At 38.0% G+C, this 21763-nt stretch overlaps 1 protein-coding gene across 3 annotated transcripts in view; it reads right to left on the reverse strand.

Moving 5' to 3' along the window:
- The window catches only part of B3GNTL1 (UDP-GlcNAc:betaGal beta-1,3-N-acetylglucosaminyltransferase like 1), a 106318-nt gene that overhangs the window by 63393 nt on the left and 21162 nt on the right, over positions 1-21763 (reverse strand). For 2 of the 3 annotated variants that reach the window (XM_030232880.2, XM_050981410.1), the window contains exon 6: positions 13200-13295. The exons of the other annotated variant lie outside the window; for it this stretch is intronic. In XM_030232880.2, coding sequence (XP_030088740.1) covers positions 13200-13295 — 96 coding nt within the window. The remainder of the gene's footprint in view (positions 1-13199; positions 13296-21763) is intronic. 3 annotated transcript variants of the gene reach the window in all.

Raw genomic sequence — 21763 nt, forward strand, 5'->3', positions numbered from 1 at the left:
GACATTTTTGCTTAGTACAGGTATTTAATTTGGGAAAGAATCTAAAAGCTTCACCCTTCAATTTAAAGCAAGATTTTTATTATGCTCATTTGTAGGGAAAATATTTAAAAACCCCAACCTGGCAGTCAGAAAGGCAAAATGTGTCTGTTCCTCCTACTTATGGTCAAGAAAGTCTCATGTTTACTGCATTATTCAGAAAATGGAGCTGTCACTGAGCTGCAGCATTTTACCAGTGCAAGATGAGATAACTTTTGGTCATTTTGTTCCAAAATGCAGAAGTTTTTGACCACATGAAACTAATTTTATATATGCCACTGATTCAAAACAAATATTAAAAAATGTATGTGTTACTTTTGGCATCAAATTATTCTACAGAGTCACAGGGATGAAATAACTCTGTTAAAACAGCTGTGCAAAGTACTCAAATGGTCTTGCTTTCTTCCTTTCCAATAAACCTCTAGCCTGCTTGGAAAGTCCTGTTTTTCCAGACTTCAGTTTGGGAGGCTTATTTGGTAATCAGTCATTTTTCACAGGCACATGCTCTCTTATTTTCTAGCAGCTGTGTACATACAAATTTCCATAAAACCCAACACTTAAAAGATCAAATTTGGAGGCCTGAAACCTGGTAAAGGAGGAAAGAATAACAGCAGAGCACAGGAGTAGTTGTCAAGATAAATTACAAATAGAAAATACAAAAGCAACAATTACCTATTTTCTCTTCAAAATCAAAAAAATGCATTAAATTTTCATGCTAATACAAGCACATCTACCAGGAGTGTATTTGAAATGAATTTGGGCCAGCCCTGTGACATTGCCCAAAAACATTGAGAAGAACTTTTAAATGAAATATTTAAAAATTCATTAACAGCAACAAATGTAAAGTTGTGGTCAAAAGATGCCCAAAGTTAAACCAGCTGCTGTGTAAATCACTATAAATGGCACAAGATTTGCATACACAGCCTATATGGGGACACATAAAATCCAGAGCCCTCATTATTAGTGAATTCCTGACAAGGAGAAGCCCTGAAATAACAGCAAATATTTAACAGCACTTAATGCCAGTGCAAACACACATCTGCCCAACAGGGCATGGCAAGACAATTCCTTGGCAAAGCAGGTCAAATTCAGACAGGCAGAGTTAAAACACATTTTAAAAGGTAATTCTGAAAACCATTTTAAAAGGTAATTCTGAAAAAGTAATTCTGAAAGCCTGAATAAGGCTCTGGTTTTTGTAAAAGGTAGAAAAGTTACTTCTCTTTGCCAGTTGCTCACACATGGTTATGGACAGTCACAGATCTGAGTCCAAATAACATCTTTTTGCCTTAAAAAAGGGTTTGACAGAAGTTAAAAAAGCCAAAACCTGTTATTTATATTATCATTAAAAACAGACAGTAAAATTTTTGGTTTGCTGATGGTGGTGACATTTCTACATTCTACAATCCCCAAAATTGCCAGGAAAAAAATTAACCAAATACATCAAAACCCAAATGGAAATTCAAACAGCTTTCAGAATAGGTGAAGCAATAGCTTCACAGCTTGGTTTTAGAAAGAAGTTTATTTCCTTGTAAAATGTATTAGTTGTGTTTATGGAGCTCTCTGGTAAGAGATCAGAACTGAGAAATGATTCCACTTCAGGCCATTCATCCAAAATTGTACAGACAGCAACAATAAGTCCAGTGTCACAGTGGGGGGACACAACATCAGGCTCCTTCCTGCCAAACAACTCTTCAGCTTGGAATTCTGTGCAATTTTGGAAAGATTCTGACTTGGCCAGCAAATATTTGGCTGTTGATCCACGATCAGAAGGAAGCAATGAACAGTTTTCAGGTAATTTTCAGGTAAATAAATTCCTTGGCATGACCCATTCTGGATATGTGGTCTGACACAGGTAGCTTTAGGTTTTTACAGCAACTCTTAATTACCAATCCTTAACTGTCCTGCCTTTAGAGGGCTCAGGGTGTCAGTGCCCTGCCTGGGGCTGCTCCAAGAGTTCTCCTTCACCAGAACTTCCATCCTGGATGCACTGGCATCTTTCACACTAAAAATTTATATCTATGAGCAATGCTTATTTATTATTCCTACCAAATTAACACAAGCCCTGCCACAGCAGTGGCAGTTTGCCATCAAGGCTGAAGCTGTGTTATAATTTTCACTGAAGAGAAAAGTTGAATTGAGTTCTATGTCTGGCTGCTTGCACCTGGTATCCTGCTATAAAAGGAGATTTTGGACTTCACCTCTCCTCAATACAGAACTTGAAACTAAAGTATCAGAGAACACATGCTTGCCACTGAGGCATGTAATTTCTTCCTTCCTCTTTATTCTAAAATTATTCACGTTACCTACTTGATGAAAAAAAACCAACAAAAAAACCCAAGCAACCCAAGCTTTGAGTGAGATTCTTATCACAGGGACCCAGTTCTCAGGCAGCAGTGAAATGCATGCTAGCCTGTCAGACAGAAAATAATTTCTTGTTCCTGAACAACAAAACATGTATTTACTACAGATACTGTTTCAGCCATTTAAGAAATATTTTTATGCTTTGCTTTTGTCATTTTATCAATGCTCCATTTGTGTTCAATAGCATCCTGCATTGTGCAGAGCAGCAGGATGACAGACCCAATCACTGCAACTTGACATTAACGTGCTCACATTCCATGGCTGCAGCTCGGCTGTGAAGGCCATGAAAGAGTGAATTTAATATATGGCAGAGCACCAGAAATGTCTTTTGTTTGTTTGTTTCAAATCCTACAAACCATCTCTCTGATCCTGAATAGCAACAAGGTCCACAAAGTTTCCTGTCCTTCCACTAAGCTGGTTTTGTTCATTCTCCTCTGACCGTGGCCCCCCAAAGGAGCAGGGATGATTTCTCCATCACTGCCTGCACCTGCCAAACTAGAAGATCAGAAGTATTTCTTTGCAGACAGAAATGTTTCTCATTTTCCATCACTAATACATGATTATTTATACAGCTCCAGCAGCAAAGAGGAAAATGGGAATTCATTGAATATGGCATTAACACCATCATTACTTCAACAAACCCATTCAGGTAAGAGACAAAATGAGCCACAGCAAAAATTCCTTTAACTACTGGGAAATTCCTATTTACACAAGCATGCCAAGCAGTGCTGACAACAGCAGAGGTGCTCCAGGTCACCTGCAATCATCAGAATTTTCCAGAAAATGGCTCTGAAGGCAAAAGGATAACACTTCATCAAGTTTAATTTGCAGGAAATTGCTTCCATGTAAGTTACTGTGTAAAAATACATTCAAATTTGGGAGGGACTGTGCTTTAAATATGGTTCAAGCTAAAAGGATTACAATGTGACATGAGACAGTGGCAATTCCTGCAGTAAATGAAAGGGTCAGCTGTTCTGTGTTTCTAAAAGGAGGAGGCAAACATCTAGTGAAGAAACAAAATCCATAAAAAGTTTTCAACCCGTAATTTTGTATCAATGGACATAGATCTCTCAGAGCAGAACACTGAGCCTTCTAGCACTGAGCCTTCTACCCTTATTCTTTCAGCCCAGGGACAGAAGCAAGGCCAACAAAAGTGACTTTGTACACTTGGACTGGGCTGCAGCCCCCAGGACCTGCTCGCGCTGACAGGAAATCGCCGCAGCCTCGAGCCTTCATCTACCCACGTGAACCACAGACCACAGAGCAGCCTCTGTTCTCTCCTAATTGTCAACATCTGCTCTGCACAGCTATGAATAATTGTATGACACACAAAAAAAATCTCTCCTACTGACTCCAAAGGCTGTCGGGTTTGTGTTTTTCTTTTTTTCTTTTTGAAGGTGAAATCTGAAGCTGAAGTTTGGCTCCTAGGTTAAGATTTGCATTCTTCTGAAAGGTGACACTAAGATGGAATTCAGGGTGAGTAGGAAAAGCTGAAGGTGCTGGTTATTTCTTTCTAAAGTCAGGTGGCCAGATAAACGGCAGTTGAGATAAAACATTATTTCAAATATTGGAGAGAAATGGAGCATCAGCCCACTGGTGGAGGTAGCAAGCTCCATGAGAGGTAGCTGTGATCCCTCTGACTGCTTGATTCATGCCAAGTACAACAAACCTCAAATATCCCAGCCCCAAAAAAGCGAGGATGCAGATGTGCCAATGGACACATTCAGCATGACTTGAGTTTCAGTTCCAAGGAAAACACATTTGAGGATAGCTTAGCAGCACTGCCACTTGAGTGGCACCTTCCTGAGCCATCAGGGCTTCTAAGACTGTCAAACATTTGAATGTAGCAGTTTCTAATTTATTCTCATTTCACAATTACAGACTTATTTATTTATTTATTGATAGTAGAAGAGTGCCAGTATGAAAGCTATGGCTAAAACTCCAGGGACATGGCCACACTACAACTTTAGATGGTCACAAAGCCTGGCTAAAAAGGGAGAGGAGAAAGGAGATGCACATCAGTCTGTCTGCAGCCCTCATTAGCAATGGGGCTCTCCATGAGCAGGAGGAGCAGAAGAATGGAAGGAGAAATAATTAAAGAACAAATCACAAGGGCAGTCAGTCTTTGCCAGTGTAATTCTCAGACACTTTTCCAGGCTGGAACACAACGTGATAAGGTTTTCTCAACTGACTCCTGCACAAAGCAGAGGTTGACTGTTGGCTGCATTTAGGACAACACTAGGAAAAAGAAAATCTTTTCTTCTTCAGCTGAAATACTCAGGAAATGCACAGAAAGAACAGAACTCCGAGAACATAAAGCTAAACATGCCTCTTTTAGTGTCTACACTAAAATGACTCCTTTATCTCTCCTTCTGGCTTCTGTGATAACAGAGCTGAGATTTCCCTGCAGTTTCCCAGCTGTAAATGCTGTGACAGTTCATTTGCTTCTTGCTAGCCTGGGTTCAGTATCACCTTGCTGGCCTGGCAGTGCTCCAAGTGAAGTGTGTAAAGTGTGTGAGCACGTGGACAGTCTGGTTTCTCTCAGAAACATTAAAACCCTTTTAAATGCAATTGCCAACCTGGTGACCAATTTACCTCCTTCCTCTGAGGCTTGACTGAGAGAGAGGATTTCATGAACACAGAACTGTTTTCTCCAGTATTTTACAGTCAGAATATTAAGATGACTATTCCTCTGCTACTTTCTTATGGGTGGTTACATTTCAGTTTCTTAATTAAAACTATTAAGCAATCTGCTCCTTGCAAAATGAATGGACAATTAAGGATGTGGTCAACTTGTGGCTCTTTTGTCAAGCATCAGGGGAAGACAAAATTATATGGGGGAAGAGATGAAACCAAGAATGAAGTGAGAAAGTGAAAGCTGTTGAGGGCTGTCACAGCCAGAACAACCAATTCCAAAAGCTGCAGTGGAGGAACATGGCAAAAATGAAACATAACAAAACACACTAAAGAAAATACAGTCCCAAAACCCCCAAAATCACAGTGTCAAACCAATGGGTCTTGGAAAAACAAGTCTGGAATGCATAAATTTCAATTGTCACTGAAACTATCAGGTGATATTAAACACAAACTTGGAGCCTGGTTTAGTAGCTTTTAAAACAGAACATGGCAGAAGGTTTGGAACTGTGTACACTAGGTAAGACACAAATCAAACCAGAGGCAGGAGCATTTGTATAATATGTGCAGTCTGATGTAAAAAAGTAAAATTATCCAAAACCCAACACCCCCTCCAAAAAAGGGGAAAGAAAGGGGGAAAAAAGGAAAAAAGCAAGCTTAAGCTGCATTACTGACAACACAGTTATTTTGTCTTTTGTGGCTAGATAAATTCTCCAAAGTTATAATATTTAAACATTATTTTAAGTATAGTTTAAAGTATTCACTAGACAGCAAGCAGTTCCTGCAAATTATCTTTTCTACTTCATAAAATAATCATAACCCTGAGAATTATACATTCATGATTATATTTATATCATTCTGACATTATTACAGTATAGGTATGCAAAGAATTACCCAAAATAAATACAGACCTCTTGGCATCTTCTGGAATTATACACCTGAAAATAATAATTCCTTTTACTGTACAAACTTTCTGAACACCTATCTTTTATGTTGACAGGCATGATTCAGATCCACTCCACTAAACTCAACACCATAAATGAATGGTACCAAATTAGTCTAATAAAAAGAAGCCTAGTAACATCTGCTTTTTCTGTTTCTGTAGCTCTGACGAAATCAAAGCAGTCGTTTCCAGCAACTCCTAAATCCTCCTACTCTGCTCACCTGCAGCATTCGCTTTTATAAATTCTCTACAGTCTTTGCATGTATGTTTGGAGCTCTGTAGTCTGTTATTGCAGCTAGCCCAGTACTGTTCCCTACCCTGAGAGGCAGAAAGACAAAATCCATTCCAGAAGCTCCAAGCTGGGGCTCCAAGGTCCCTTTCCTCTCTTGAGCCAAGGCTGAAGCCAGCTCTTGGGGACACATTTTCATAAAGAGAGTTTAGTTCCTATCTAAAGGGGGAGGATTCAGAAAGGGTTGAATTACCTCACCACTTCTGTCTCTAACTGGGGATTTCTGTCAGTTATCTGATTTGCTGAATTTCTCAAACTGTATTCACCCCATGCATTTTCCAAATCTGCCCCTTGAAGGCCTCCAACATAGACCAGCCTTTATTCTACCTCCAATACTGATATTTCTTCTTTCATTTCAAGATTCTTTAAGGCATCATTGGAACTGGATCTGCTGCTCACATTTAGGATGATGAAATTGCCACAAATGCACAGAAAATATCCATTTTTTATGAAGAAGGACATGCTGTTGACAGCTACATTGATCCAAACTAATGCACTGAAAAGATCTCTGTAATTTATTTGCACAATTTCAGCTCAAGAAATTCTAATCACAGTCCATTTGGCCAAGACTCTAAAAACAGAATAAAAATCCCATGTCCTGTTTGTCACACTTGTACTAAGGAAAAAAAATACAAAAAAACTGAATTCCTCATTAAATCTGGATTCTTATACTCCAAAGTTGTCAGATTGGACAATGAATCTGGTTTTTTTACAACACAGAAAGGAAAAATATGAATTCAAACACAACAGTATAACATATATTGTTAATATTGTGAGAGGATATGGTGGATGTAAATATTTGAAAACTCAGCTTCCTTAAGCAGTTAAAAAATCAGAAAAGCAACAACTACCGTGTAGAAAAATGTCAAACAAGGCAGGGTGAAGTCAGTATAAAAAAGTTTTAAGGAACAAAATCTTGAGTGTGACAGATCAAATAGAATGGGCTTAATTCCTGCTCACACACAATTTTTAAAACAGTGAAAAGCTGTTCAGTGTGCAGTTACAAGAGACAAAGAAATGTTTTCTCCTAGGCATAAGGCTACAAGAGGGAGTTGCATTGCAGATAAAATATGTTTGAAATCCATATTTTTTATTACAATAGAAGCCACAGTAAAAATATTTCCCTTCTTTCTTGGAATCAGCACTTTGATTTTCAAATACAAAGAAAGCAAATTGCAGAAGTGAAGGGTGTATCAGCTCTGTGCTCTCACATATGGACAAGCAACTGAAAAATAAACATCACTGAGTTGGAAATGTCTGTTTGGAGTGGGCTTTTTGTTCTGAAAGGAAAAAAAATTTAGGGTTACTTCAAAATCCTATCCATTACTTTAAAATCAAGACTGGATTTTGTCCCTCAAAAAGAGGGAAAAAAGGCAGTGACATTGAAGCTCAAAGTGAAGTTTAAGGGTTGTTTATTTGGAAGTCAGCACAAGCACATCAAGGCAGATCAAACAAGAGCTAAGTGGAGCACTCAGAAACTGGAAGTTATTAGTTAGTTCCATCCATGTCCTTAACTCAGCTCGAAATGAACAAATTGTCTTCAATTTATTTTAACAGCCTGCCCTATTTTTCAAAGTAATTTTCAAAAGTATTGAGGAGACATATATGTCAATAGTAACTTGGAAGGCAAATTATGCATTCCTGAAAATTCAGTCCTGGACAGTTTTCCTTTACACTTGGCATTACCTGTCCATCTCCTACATCAAATATCTATCAAAATGGCAGTTAGGATGCAAATCTGTTGCATTCCTAATTGGTCTCATTAATTACTAAAAATACAAGAAAATATCATCAGCTGGAACAAATTGTAGCTGCCACAGAAATAGCTGTTTCCTACCAGTTTCATTTCTATGTCCATCAAAATCATATCAGGCTTTCTGTGCCATACAAGGATCCGTCATGCTGTAATGCTGCATTCACCAAGAACATTTTGGAATAAAGTCAAACTTATTGTAATCACAAGACCCTTTTATACCATATTACAATATTTCTGTTCCATTTTAACATTATCATGTATTATGAGCCACATTCCAGCCTTGTTTAATCATGCAAATTATCAGGCAAGATATGAAGAGGAAAAATACAAGTTATTTAACACTCCTTCCCCTATGGGACACCTTTAAACTCATGCAAAACTGCACACACACAAAGCACAAGCTGTATACATTTCTGAATTCCAGCAAACCTGTTTCTAAGTTCAAAATATGTGACCCTGAGCTGCCTTTTCATAAAGCCTCACTGGGAAGTTCTAATTGTGCTTTGAGTTCACAGATGTGGCTAAGCCACTTCTCATTAAACTTTCTAGAATTCCATGAACCCTTTGACATGTATTTTCACATGTAAATATAAACACTGTCAAGCTTGTGAAACTTTGGTTCATTCTCCTCCAGAGGAGAACAAGGATCAGCCAACCACAAAAGGAAGCAGCCAGTTGGGTTTGTTTTTTTTTTTTTTTTAATATGGTCCAGGCTCAATCCCATACAAATACCCATCCCAGATTACTGCTGGAATCTGCTCTAATAACCAGCAACTTTGGCTTTTTCACTCAGCAGAAAAACATCAGGGTTTGACTATTAATGCCACATTTTTAGATAATATGGGTCAAGGAAGAGGAAACACTGATCAAAAAACATCCCAAGTGTTGAGTATCTTTTTATTGAAAGACAACAAACACAAGTGAGCCATTAACAGTGGCAAAGATGGGGGGAGGGAGGGAGGGAGGGAGGGGGAGGGTGGAGGGGATTTCAATCAGCCTTTTCATGTTTTATTCATTCTTAAGTAAGAAAGCCTTTCCCTCTGGCCAGTTTTTGCCTTTACTCACATAACCAGACAACAGGCATTGCACACATCCACTGTCAGATTGCTGCCTTGATTATTATTGCAGTTGTGACACATGGACAGCCAGCCCAAGCACTAATAAAGGGGAATTTTCTGTCTGCAGGTAGACAAAAACCAGCTGCTGTAAGCCAGAGATATTCAATCCCTGGTCCACCTGGAAAATTCATCCTACTTGCAATCTACTCCTACCAGATTCTGACCACTGAGAAGTTCCCTATTGAGCCACATGATGATAATGCAATATTGAGTGCACTGAATTTATGGAAAGAAAAGGTCCAGTCATGCTGTCAGGTCCTTCTTGCCTTTAAAATAAACTGCATGCTCTGACTCCACCACAATGCTGGAACTATTTCCAAATTGAGCATCTGTAGTAAATGCTGATTTGTAGCATTTATTAAATATTAATTACACTCTAATAAAGGAAGACTTAGTAATTAGCAAAGCACAGTTTTTAAAGCTGTCAGTGAAATGTAACAGGGACATATATGCCATGAAATGTTAATTATTGCTCTTCTGTCAGGTGGTTGGCAGAGATTGTTGCTGAGAACTACAAATCACCTGGGACAGTTTCCAGATTTATCCAACACCAAGAGCTCCAAGATAACCTGCAAAGTCCAGCAGGAAGTCATACAGACCCAGTCACCCAGAATCACTGTGGCTTTTTCAGACAGTTATTTATCTACATGAGTTATTTATCTCCAGTCCAGCCTTATCACCACAGGCCCTTCCTTTTGGCAGGAGTCTCCTCAGGAGTCACTCTGAGTTTGCTGCCTGCTTCCTAAGACAAAAACCACGTGAAGGGGTGGAAATGTCTTGTCTTTGAGAGGAAAAATGGTAGGGGAGGTGGGATTGTGCTTCAGGCTGACCAGAATACTTCACAGGCTGAGAGACTAAACTAACCTAAAGCAGTGATTTAACAGCTGTGGACATGAACTCAGCTCTTTTACTTCCAGTCCTGAAAAATGACTTGCATAAATATTTGTGCAATTAATCCAACCTTAAAACCATTCAGAACTTTTCACTTACACAGCCCAGTAAACATTTCCAGTGTAAAAGAAGGGCTGCACGATCAAACCTCAGGCACATTCACAAGCACAATTTGGACTCAGATATCCCACTGGATTAGTTTTAATCTACATTTTTTCCCACTTACTTCAACATCAAAACAGTCAGTTCTCTTAATTTGTTTGCTCATTTTCTTCCTGTACCTGTCACTGTGATCTGCATTTACTGAACAGTTACAATTATCCTTTTTTTATTTGTTTTTTTTTACTCTTGGCCAGAAAGAGCAAGTCTTCCAGAACACATGTATTTAAGGTTTATATCAGGATACTCATAAAAGTGTGGTTTGCTCACCTGTCATTTGTGCAGAAGATAACATTGAACAGGCAAATATTGATCTTTTAAAAAGTAGCTTTTTTCATTATCATGCTCTCTTTGTATTTTCTCACTCCCACCACTCTCTCTGGGGTATATATTCTGAAATTTCACGCATACCATAAAGTATCTTTGGAATGTTACAGTATAATTGTTTAGAGAAACATTTAATGGATGAGTAAGCATCAAGAGGCCAGGGCTAAGGGAAAAGTTAAAATGCTGGCAGCATTTTGTATTGAAAGATCCTCTCAGCATGAGGACTGGGGATAGATATTTGATCCAAAAATCTGGTATTGACTTAAGGAAAAAAAAAAAACCAAACAAAAAACCAGCATCCAGCACAGAGGTGTCTGAAGGCACTTCCCAAAATATCTGCCTCCCAAACCTGGCTTTGGGCACTGCCCAGCAGAGCAATCCAGGGCCAGAGGAAATTATTTGATCAATAACATAAACATTTTGATAAACAACATCATCTTGACAATTGGCTCTTTTTCCTGTTGGAATTGGTCCCTTGGTTTCCCCATTCCCAGCACAAAGAATCTGCATGTGCATGGTGAGGAAATGCAGCAGAAGTGACTGGAAAGAGCTGGGCACTGCGGACAGAGAGCTAAAAAAAAAGCTAAATGTGCTTTCACTACAGGAATCTGCTGCAGACAATGTGCTGTAAATTAAAGCAAATTTTCCTCAATTCCCTCAAGGACTGCTCCTCTCAGAGATTCTACAAATCCATTAGCACAGGGCCATCATTATAGATTTTTTGGGGTATAGGTACTGAAGAGAGTTTAAAAAAACACATACACACAAAATAAAGCATATGGTGAGTGGGGCCTTAGATAATTGATTCATACTCAGATTAAATTATTAGAGTACAGCTGAAATGGCTTTTACTCCCAATTCCTCCTCTGTCCCACACTGTTTTAAGTAAGAAAAAGCAAAAGCAGAAGTGCCACGTGCTCACAGAAACCAAGAATCTCTTTTAGCTCCAAAGCTGGAAAAGACAAGGTGCCCCAGGCTCATGTCACAGCTCAAGTCTGATCATTGGGCACCTAAAATCTCCCTCCAAGGGAGCCTGTGGTGCTTAACAACATGTGAGCTGGAGCTGGAGCAGCACAATTTCTCCAGAACTTCAGACACTCATGGAATTCTCAGAAATCTGCTGTCTTTGAAGAACTTCTGTTTCTGCATTCAGCTTGGTGGAGAACAGGTAGCATGATAAAAATGATGAGGAACACACAAATAGTGTGAATCTATAAAGCTCATCTTGTTAAACTCATTAAATACCACAAGTTCTGCTGGTTCCAAACCCAATGTATGGTCCAAAACTGCTAATCTACCTGTAAATCGTGTGACTCTAAATGATATGTAAAAATAATGCATTTATTAAGGCTTTAAGAGGTATTAGTAGCATGTAAGATTGCAAGGGACTTCCCAGGTCATCATATTTGCATCCTACTGTTGGAAACACAATATTAAATAATCTCTTCCAGAACACATTGATTCCCATCTTATTTAAAATGAGGTTTTGGGTTTTTTTGCATAATCTCAAAATCAGAATATTTGTTTTAATTTTCCACCTAATTGATCAAAGACCAAGTGGCCATTTAGATGAAACACTTCAGATTGTGTAGGACAAGCTTTTGCATCCTCAAGGTTTTCTTTCTTTTCACCAGAACAGTGATCCAGATGCTGTCAGATAAATACACTGGTTTAAATCTGGTTTTTTCTAATGCCACACTCACAGGCAAATCCAAATATTCCTTGGGTAACTTCTTCTGTAATTACTCTGCCTTGGTGAATTACAGGGAGCTGTAATACCACTGGTGATTTTAAAACAGGCTCTGTAGATTACTCCTTGTGTTACAATGACCAGAGCAGGGCCTGTCAGTGTTTTTTTGGAGTTAGGGGAACATAACAGAGTTTATAATGAAGTCTAACAAATAAGGATATGTTAATCTTTTCAACCACTTAAATTCAAGGAAATCAAAACCAAATGTCTTTCTAACACAGCATCCCAAACCCCAAACCCAAATACTTGGATCTCAAAGCCTGCTGGGATGTTTTCTGCAAACCATCCATTAGATTTCTTATATTCTGTACAACATTCCTCCACAAGCTGGATTGATTTCTTCCACAGCTTAACTTGTTTTTGCCAAAGTCTCTTTTAGTCTCTATTTTAGTTCAGCATTGGCCTCCTGCCTAATGAAACAACTGTTCTTTATGCCAAAAACTGTCATCTTCAGTTGCACAAGATGCATCTCACTTACAAACAATGTATAATGAGCCCAATGTTTAATGCCTGAAGAACTGCTGCTATAAAATGATCCCAAGCAAAACTTAAACAGATACAGGAGTGGTCAGTACCTTGGGTGGGAGAAGAACCATTCTCATGAAAGATTTTTTTCCCCCCTTTTGTACTGAAATCCACTTTTTGAAAAGAAAACCATCATTTTAGAACATGAAAGCATATGTAGGTAACACAGGCAGCAGTGAGACCTGTAGGGCTCACTCCACACCTGAAAGCTTCACTCTCACTCAGGGTGAGGTCATTGTTCTGTAATCATCACCTGCACCATAGCCTTGGCTTCTCTGGAACAAACTATGTTTAAATCTGATAACCTTAATAAACTATCAAGTATTGCTTATGACTGAAAAAAGTCCATCCCAATGAAGCTGTTATGGTGCTTCCTGCTGTAATTTCAGACCCTGCTGGAGCAGAGATACCTGTGTAAGGAGCTGCTCCTGGCTGAGGTTATTGATCCAGCGAGTGTATCGTTCAGTGGAGTCCACTGGCTCTCTTCTGACTTGGCAACCAATAATCTGAAGCAGAATTACACAAATCCCCTAGGTTAGACTCTGTACACCCACGTGGCAACAAAACAGCATCACAAAATAAACATTCAGAACATGGCAACTCCAGGAATTAAGATTATCTCCACAGTCCTTACTAGCCCCCTTCAAGGTTCATTAGGTAAAATGGTGCAGTTGCTCTGTTCAAATGTTAAATAGTTACAGACTTTAAAGGTCTCTAGGAAACACTGAGGAGTATCTTCACAATAACATCATTCTTGGGAATATTGGAACCATTTTGGTTGAAATTTTCAAAGGAAATTTTCCAGAGGCAGATATCTAGAATGCAAAATTCCAACCAAAAGTTACTCCAGCAAATGAAAATTGGAACTTGAGTAACACCAGACCATCCTGCCAACAGTCCCATAACCTATAATACCCCCATTACTTTTAATTTATACAAAATAAGCAAAATCCCCATCATATTCTGATTTGTTTTGTTCATGGCAGAACAGTGTAGACACCTCATTTGGATTTGGTCACTGAAGCACTGTACACCCCTGTGAGCAGTATCTCCTAATCCAATACTGTTCTCTGGCTGTACAGGTTAAATATGAACTTTAATATGATTATGCCAGTAGGTGTTCAGAAAGCTTCCAGTATGTATCAAGGAATATCAGCAGGATCACATATATGCACAGACACATATTAATGCAATTTCATGGAAATTTCACTGAACTGTTCACAGATCTCTGATTAGACAAGGAAAAAGCTGAGAGAACCCCAGGAGTGTGACTGGACAGAACTCTGCTGTTTGCTCCTCCTGAAGTCTGCAGTCTACACAAAACCTTCAGGGTACCACAGGATTTAATTATTAAAGTATAAACTGTTTTATACCAACTGCTGCATTCCCATCATGCTGTAACTCCATTTCTCTTCCTGATTTTTCAGGTGCTTCCCACTGAGGATGTGTTTGTCCACTGAGAACTAACACCACAGGGTTTTAGTGTTTCTGAACACTAATTTCTGAGAATCATGTTCTGTTCAAAAACAGGAGAGAAACTCCCTTGGTTTATTTTCCACCCTAAGCATTCATAAATCTTGCAGGTATCTTTGTTTGCAGAGCTTTAAACTGCAGAGGGATGTGAGCGGCCAGGCCAGAGCTCTGCATGTGCAGTTGTGAATACTTTTGATGTGGGAACAAAAACACCATGAGAAGATTTTGCTGGGGGACTGCTGGCAATGAAACCTCACAATTTAGAATATGATTAAATATAATCAAAATAACAAGCATGGAGAAAAAGAAAATGTTATTTGCTCATCCCAGAAGAATAAACCAGAATGTCTCTGAACTAGGAAATGTTTCCTCAATGACAACAACAAATAACTGTGGAAAACTTCAGTTCTCATCCTAACTTAACCCTCACATTACAGCTAAGTAATACTAAGACATTTTCAGAAGGTTAAGCTAAAATTCTTTTAAACTGAATTAGAAGAGTTCATAGAGATGTTTTTACAGCACACCACAGAAATAAAAACCTGCAAAAGTCATGTCAGATGTACACCTATCCTGTGCTGCAAGGATGGTATTTATTGAAAAATTGAACTCTTTCTAGTATTCATTAATCAAGCCCTCATTAGCCTTCTCTTACATATCCTAGGTTTTTCTAACTTACAAAGACATTTTACAAAACTCTGCATAAAAGGTAAAAGGGAAAAATTACCTTTATTTTATATCTCAAGCTATTCTATAACAGCACAAGATGGAAACTTAGTTTCTTTATTTAAAGAGTCACAGTGAAGCTGAACAGATGCAGAATACAAAAAAACTTTGAAAAGATGAGAGATTAAAAAGGAGAATTTCAGATTTGTTTTTCTGAAAACCTGTTTCTCAATTACAGCCAAGTAGGAAGTGCAGTCATCTCTTTCCTGGCAGCCTGAAATTTAAATTGGAAACAGAGGACAGAGTTTCACATTCTTATATTAATTTCTGAGCAGACTAATAATTTCATAAATGTTGTGGGTAATTTAGGCAAACTAAAGTAAATGCTGAATCCAGGTGCTGAGCTAAAGGACTGTAATTCCCTGAAGTCAAAAAAACAACTGGTTCAAATCCCAACTCCTCACACTTGAAGAGAAAACTGCCCAGGTTTGATCAATTATCTGCACACACATGAGAAGAGGTGAAGGCAGACAGCAGAAGTGCCATTAAATGGGATCCTGACAGCTCTTTTCTGGATTATACATCACTGTTTGTAATTTCTAGAGTTTGACTTTGAGTCTTAGCTAAAATTCCCTCCTTCTTCCATCTGGCCACACAGATAATTCCATTGCATGCTCCAATTTACTTCTCTGAATTTTGGCTCACCAAACTGTACTTACTGTAGTGTAGGGCTTAAAATGCTTTGAGCTTTTCGGAACTGAAAAAAAAAAAATTGATGAGGAAAAAATCCTCATCAAATGAAGTTGTTATTTAGGAATTACTGGTATTGCAGTGAGAAAAATCAATAGGTTACATTGAATTTAGCCATAATTTGGAGCACAATCTTTGGAAATGTAATTTTGCAGCACAACAGGAGAATAGCTGCAAGCTCATTAACACAATTAACTGCTGTAGGAAGTGCTGTGTTTGCACTCCCCTCTGCCATAAGAGCTGCTTTCCTCTCATTTGCAGACCCAGCACCACTCAAAGCCACTTTTATATCACTTAAGAAATTTGTTTTACAGACCAATGTGAAAATTGCCACGATGCAATCAAGTTTATTTCTAGATCCTCAGCTCAGCAAATCCCCCACCCTTGTGCACTTCAGCTGTGCCATTCCCTCCCCATGGGACTCTGACACGTGACTGGGATTTCTGACTTGTGCTGCAAGATAAACACCACCAAGCTGAGCCTTTGATTCAGCATCTGCAAAGCCCAGCTCATGTAACCAGCTTCTTTCACACAATGAAAATCAGATTATTTAGAGCACAAACAGCTTCCTCCAGCTCCCCTGTGTAAGGTGGGGCAGCACAAGCAACTGCACACTGGTTCCATTTCCTCCATGCCTCACAGAGGTTTTATATTCACTGAATATTTCCTTAGAGCTTTCAAATTGAAGTGAAAAGTTTTTCATTGTTGCTTCTCTCATAACATTTAAAATACTTTGATAAAAATCTCTCTGGCCTATATCACACCCATTCCTTCCAAGAAACTCTGCATTAGAAATATTCTTTTCAGTATTTTGAGTATCTGTTTCTATGCAAAAATAAAGTTCATCCAAGTTTTAATTTTTGATCTAATTAGATAAGTTTGTTTTTATTATTACAAAGCTGGAGTGTGGCATACCTGTACCTAGATTAAACTGTGCAATATATCCAATAAATGCAATAGACTTCTTATTCCAACTGGAAACTTGCTGAAATGCAATATTAATATTACTTGTGTAGGAAACAGTACCATGAACAATGAATAACAGAAATTTCTGGCTCATAGCAAAGGACCATGGCAGTTCAGGAAAAAGTAAAACTCTCATCAGGACAGAAAATCATGACAATCCTTTCTGCTACCACAGCAATGAGGTAATTTGCTTTCTAGACAGATAATTACTTTTTTAATGTATTAAAGGTAACTTAGGGCTCATTCAGCTTTTTATTTAATTGCAACCAGCATTGGTGTCTCTGGAAAAAATATAAAAGAATTTATCCTTTATGACAACAAGAAGCAGTGATAGGAAGAGCACAAAATAGGGGATTTATCTTAAGTACCAACAATTACCTACACTGAAAGGCAACACAAGTAAATTTTAAAAACAAAAAGGGCTTCAAGTGAGCTCTGTGGGGAAGAAGTGGCCAAATACGGGATCAGTTTGTGGCCATACAGCGCTGCTTCATCTACTGCTCCACCAAAAGCCTCCAGCATCTGCCAGTCCTGCCTAGATGGTCTCAGGCAGGAGTAAAAATGGCATTATTGGTCTGTATTTAGGCACTGAATCTCTCTTCTGTAATAACTCCACCACTTCACACAATTAGGAGTGGAGTTAATGAATTGTACCTAAATAACATTATCAGAATGAATGTCACAGCCATGTTCTTTATGCCACTGCATTGAAAATATCTTCAGGAGTTAGGGAACTATAAGGCAGTACAACAGGAATATGATTCAACTAAAACAGTACAAATAACAACAGTGAAAATAACTCTGAGGTTCTCCAGGTGACAGCACCCTGGCAATAAAAATCCAACGAGCACATTCAGTAAATTCAGAGTTATGCTCACGTTCAGAGGAACTGGGCAGGATTTCTACACACATTGCCAAATCCTGCTCAGAGCCACCTCTAGTCCTGTGAGGTACAGAAGGGTCCTGGGAGGTGAAAAAAGAGAATTTCAGTCCTGTGTCTGACCTGTGCAAAGCCCAGTGCTCTGTACCCAGACAGACACATCAGGACTTAGTCCAACTTTCACCAGTGGTTCTGGGATGCAACATTCAGGTGGAGATGTTCCTCAGTTTCATCATTTTAGAGTTTTATGTTTTGCCTTGCACATTGAAGTGGAAAAGGAAGTGGGTGAGAGGAAACAAAGTTGTAATGAGTTGGCAATAATTAAAACCAAGGCGTTTTCTGCAGATGTGGTGTTTTTGAGTTTTTAATCACTACAGCTTCCTTTACCACAAACAATCTTCCTTATTCAAGGGGCAGCCTTGAATAAGTCAGAACCCACCCCTTGTACTAAAGAGGAAATGAGGATGAAAAAATCATTGGTCTTCAATTTTATCCCAATATTTTCCACTCTTGTTTTAAAAGAAGAGGAAATGAACAAAGACAGGCAAATGCATGAACTCTCCACAAGGCAGTGGGCACTGGATGTACAAACACACCCAGGAGCTCCTCATGTAATGTATCTTCTCTTAAGGAACTTTATTATTGAAACAGCTATTGAAAAAATATGCATTTTAGCATGAAAAAAATCCATGGCTTTTCTGTACAAAAGAAATGCAACTTTCAAAGGTTATACAAAGTACAGAACCTGATTCTACATTCTGAGGAAGAGTGTGCAGTGTTCTGTTTCATTTTAGAAATATGACAGAATGATGTAAACCTCCTTGAAGAGAATGTCATTAAGTACTTAGTGATGCTGTAATTAGAAAAATGATAACATCTGATCCTAGATAAGGTTCAGTGAAAAGAAAGATTATCCAAATAACAAGGAAAAGAGGGAGGATTATCTCAAGGGCACAACACCTTTTTCCCCAATATGCCTCTTTATGAGAACCCACAGACGGAAAATCTGAAAATAAAAAGCTAATGAAAGTTATTTTTTTATTATAAATAAACTGTATTAAATAACTCTTATAAGAGTTATTTAATAAGAGTTACCTTGTCCTGAATGTTTAAGAGCAGCTTTAGTTCATGAAGCCCACATCTTTTGTCCCAAGGAAAGGCAGATGTCACCTCTGCTGTCTCCAAACCCTACTTCAATTATTTTTATTGTAGTAACTTTATGCAGTAATTTCCTTTAAGAAAGATTTTGTGATTACAATTTAATGCAATTTAAAAGGAAAAATAAACTAAAGAAATATTTTTATTTCAAATCTTCCCAAAAGTATATACTGCAGGAAGAAGGTGGTAAAATGTGTTTCCTCTTCCATTCATTTCCAAGGGAGGAAATTGTTCTTCAAAACATGACACCTGTGAGGTAATTTGCATTAGGTGTAAATATACAAAATACACCCTGGTGTATTTAAAACATGTTTTAGAAATTATAAAATATGTTGATGTTGCTGACTCCCCAAAGAAGCCTTTAGGTCAGATGAATATCCATTTCCACAGATGCTTCTATCTTGGAGCAATCCATTTTTAAGAACACCTGTTACACATTCTACTTGACCTTAGTTCAAGTCCAAAGTCCACAAAAGGATGTGGATTTGGAAAATTACATGTTTATTTTCAGCACATAAAAAGAGAGTAATCAAAAACCAAGGAAGTCTGAATTTTCTTGAGTGAATTTCTATTAAAAACAAGAAGTCATGGTGTAATCAGAGCAGCCCAGCTGAGCATCACAACACAGGAAGGTTTAAAAAGATGTTGGCACATGTCTGAATTCATGAAGTTTGAGCATGACATTTTGGGGAAAATTCCAAGTAAATATCATTGAAGAGATACCAATTTCTTTTGTCTGTAGCTTCACCAAGTCTGATTGGATTGCAATAGTTCTCACCTCAGCAGAATGTCTGAACACCAGGAGGAGGGAATCTCGATTTTTTAACATTTTATGCTTCAGACATAGTTTTAAAAATGAAATATGTTTACATGAATGAAACACATTACAGTCAGATTTCCATGAATATCAAACTCCAGTAATCACAATCATTTGATGGTGTTATTGGCATGTGGAGGCCATTTTAAACACAAATTTAATTACAAAATCGTGTCAGTTGGGCTGTTTCCCATTTGGGGTATTTGATTAAATGTAGAACAGACCTAGGCTGACATCGTGACTTTGAAAATGCTCTGTGGTTTTTTTCAGAAATACCAAATTAAAAAAGATCTGTAAGGAAGCTGCCTAATAAAAAGCAAAGACACAGCTGAATTCCAGCAGATCTGGATACACATGGAAAGAACCAAAAATATAAAAATAATACTCTCACATGGTCAGAGAAAGAATTTTCATATTCCCCAGTGCAAAAAAAGGAATCATATTTTTTCCTCTAGACATACTCCAGGGTCACCACTTGACAAAACCTTCACACAACTGCTCCTTTAGTTTCTACTCTCCAAATCAAGAGAGAAGGTTATTGAAAATAATAAATTATTGATATATTATATATAATTAATAAAATTCATAAAATGAATTAATAAACAATCAATTTTATTTATATGATATATTATATATTATATAAATAAAAGTGACTTGTTGTTTATTAATTTGTTATTTGTGAATTATATATATATAACTTTAATATACTTATAAATTACTTTTAAAAACCTCTAATGACAATTTCCTGAAGTGAAATCTAGAAATGTTTTTATAAGTATCTATATTGGGTAGCCTTAATTCAGAGTTACATTTTCCACATGCTGGAGAAGAATGTACAAGACTTGGTAGTTTGATAATAGTTTGCAGTAAAAGGGAACTGAATATTAAAAAAAAAAATCAGCTGACCAGAATAATTAAGACTAGTTCATGAAAATATTCCTCTGGACATATAAAAATCAACTGATGTTGGACAATCAACAGCTGCATGTAATCAGGAATATAATCTCATTTTCTTCTGTCTATACCAAAGATAAACCAGAGCCTCTTCAGATCTACTCAGCCCCTTCAGTGGAGCCAATTGCTGCTAACAGGTTTATGCAAACAAATTGGATTTGTCATCCAAGACATGACAGCACTCAATGAATGTCTCTTCAATAGCTGTTGGATGAATTAATTTTTATATTAAAATTAACCTCTACAGGTAGTGCTTGCTGGGACAGGCCTGGGCAGCTCTCACTGATCTGTCTCAAACCTGCAGAGTAAGGGAGGCACCAGGAGAGCTCTGCAAATTCACTAAGGAGAAAAAAAGATTATTTTAGTTCTGTGCAAAGAAGATTTTAATCGACTTCACCTCCAAAATAAAAGCATTTATCAAAGGAAATCTGCTAAGCTATATGCCACAACAGGAGGACAAAGCATTTAAGGGGAGATGGTAAAATTTGGACTTCAGCATGAAAGACAGAATGAGAGAAGATCACCAAAAACCTCCTCGCTGAACACAGGAAGGATGCTAATTAAGTAGAGGTACAGAACTGAATTTAAATGGAGGACAGAGAGGTAACATTCAGCATTATGTAGTTCTGCTTTATGACAGTTTAATAAAACCTCACACACACTCATTGTCTTTTCACACCACAAACTTACAGAATCAAGTGGATCTGATCATTTTAGCCACCAGAAAAGAATGATATGACTCAAAGTAGTGCTCTCTGTAAGCAGAGCACTCACCAAGGGAGGGAGGAAAAAACAGTCTTGCTACTTTCTAACACATGGCAGAAAGGTGTGACAGGTCCCAACAAGCAGAACACCACAGGGTACAGTGACATGAAAAAAAAATCTATTAAATTATGACTTTCGGAATTAAAAAATAGATGTTTCCAGACCAAAAGTGGAAAAAAAATCTTCTTAACTTCTAAATGTAGTTAATTTGTGAAGTTCAGGGGTGGGAGGGAAACAGCCAATGCCTTTGGCCTAGAGCTGTGCCCTAAAGAAAGGAGCAGCTCAGCTCTCATTCATTTGCTGGTTTCTCCAATTCCCGGGCCGATTGTGCAATATTTGTTTCAGCTCTCCCAGGGCAGGTGAACAGCTCTGTGAGCCACCAGCTCACGATGCCAGCCAGGAATTGTTCAAGTTCACTCAATCCCATCAACTATCTTAGAGTCCCATTAACCATCAAAGATATGCAGAATTCAAGCAGTTGGTGAACACAGGCAGATAATCAACAGATAAAAATGGCTTTAGGCACTGCTGCTCCTGATCTAAAG

Source organism: Serinus canaria, chromosome 18 (genome assembly GCF_022539315.1).
Source record: "Serinus canaria isolate serCan28SL12 chromosome 18, serCan2020, whole genome shotgun sequence".
NCBI classification, from domain to species: domain Eukaryota; kingdom Metazoa; phylum Chordata; class Aves; order Passeriformes; family Fringillidae; genus Serinus; species Serinus canaria.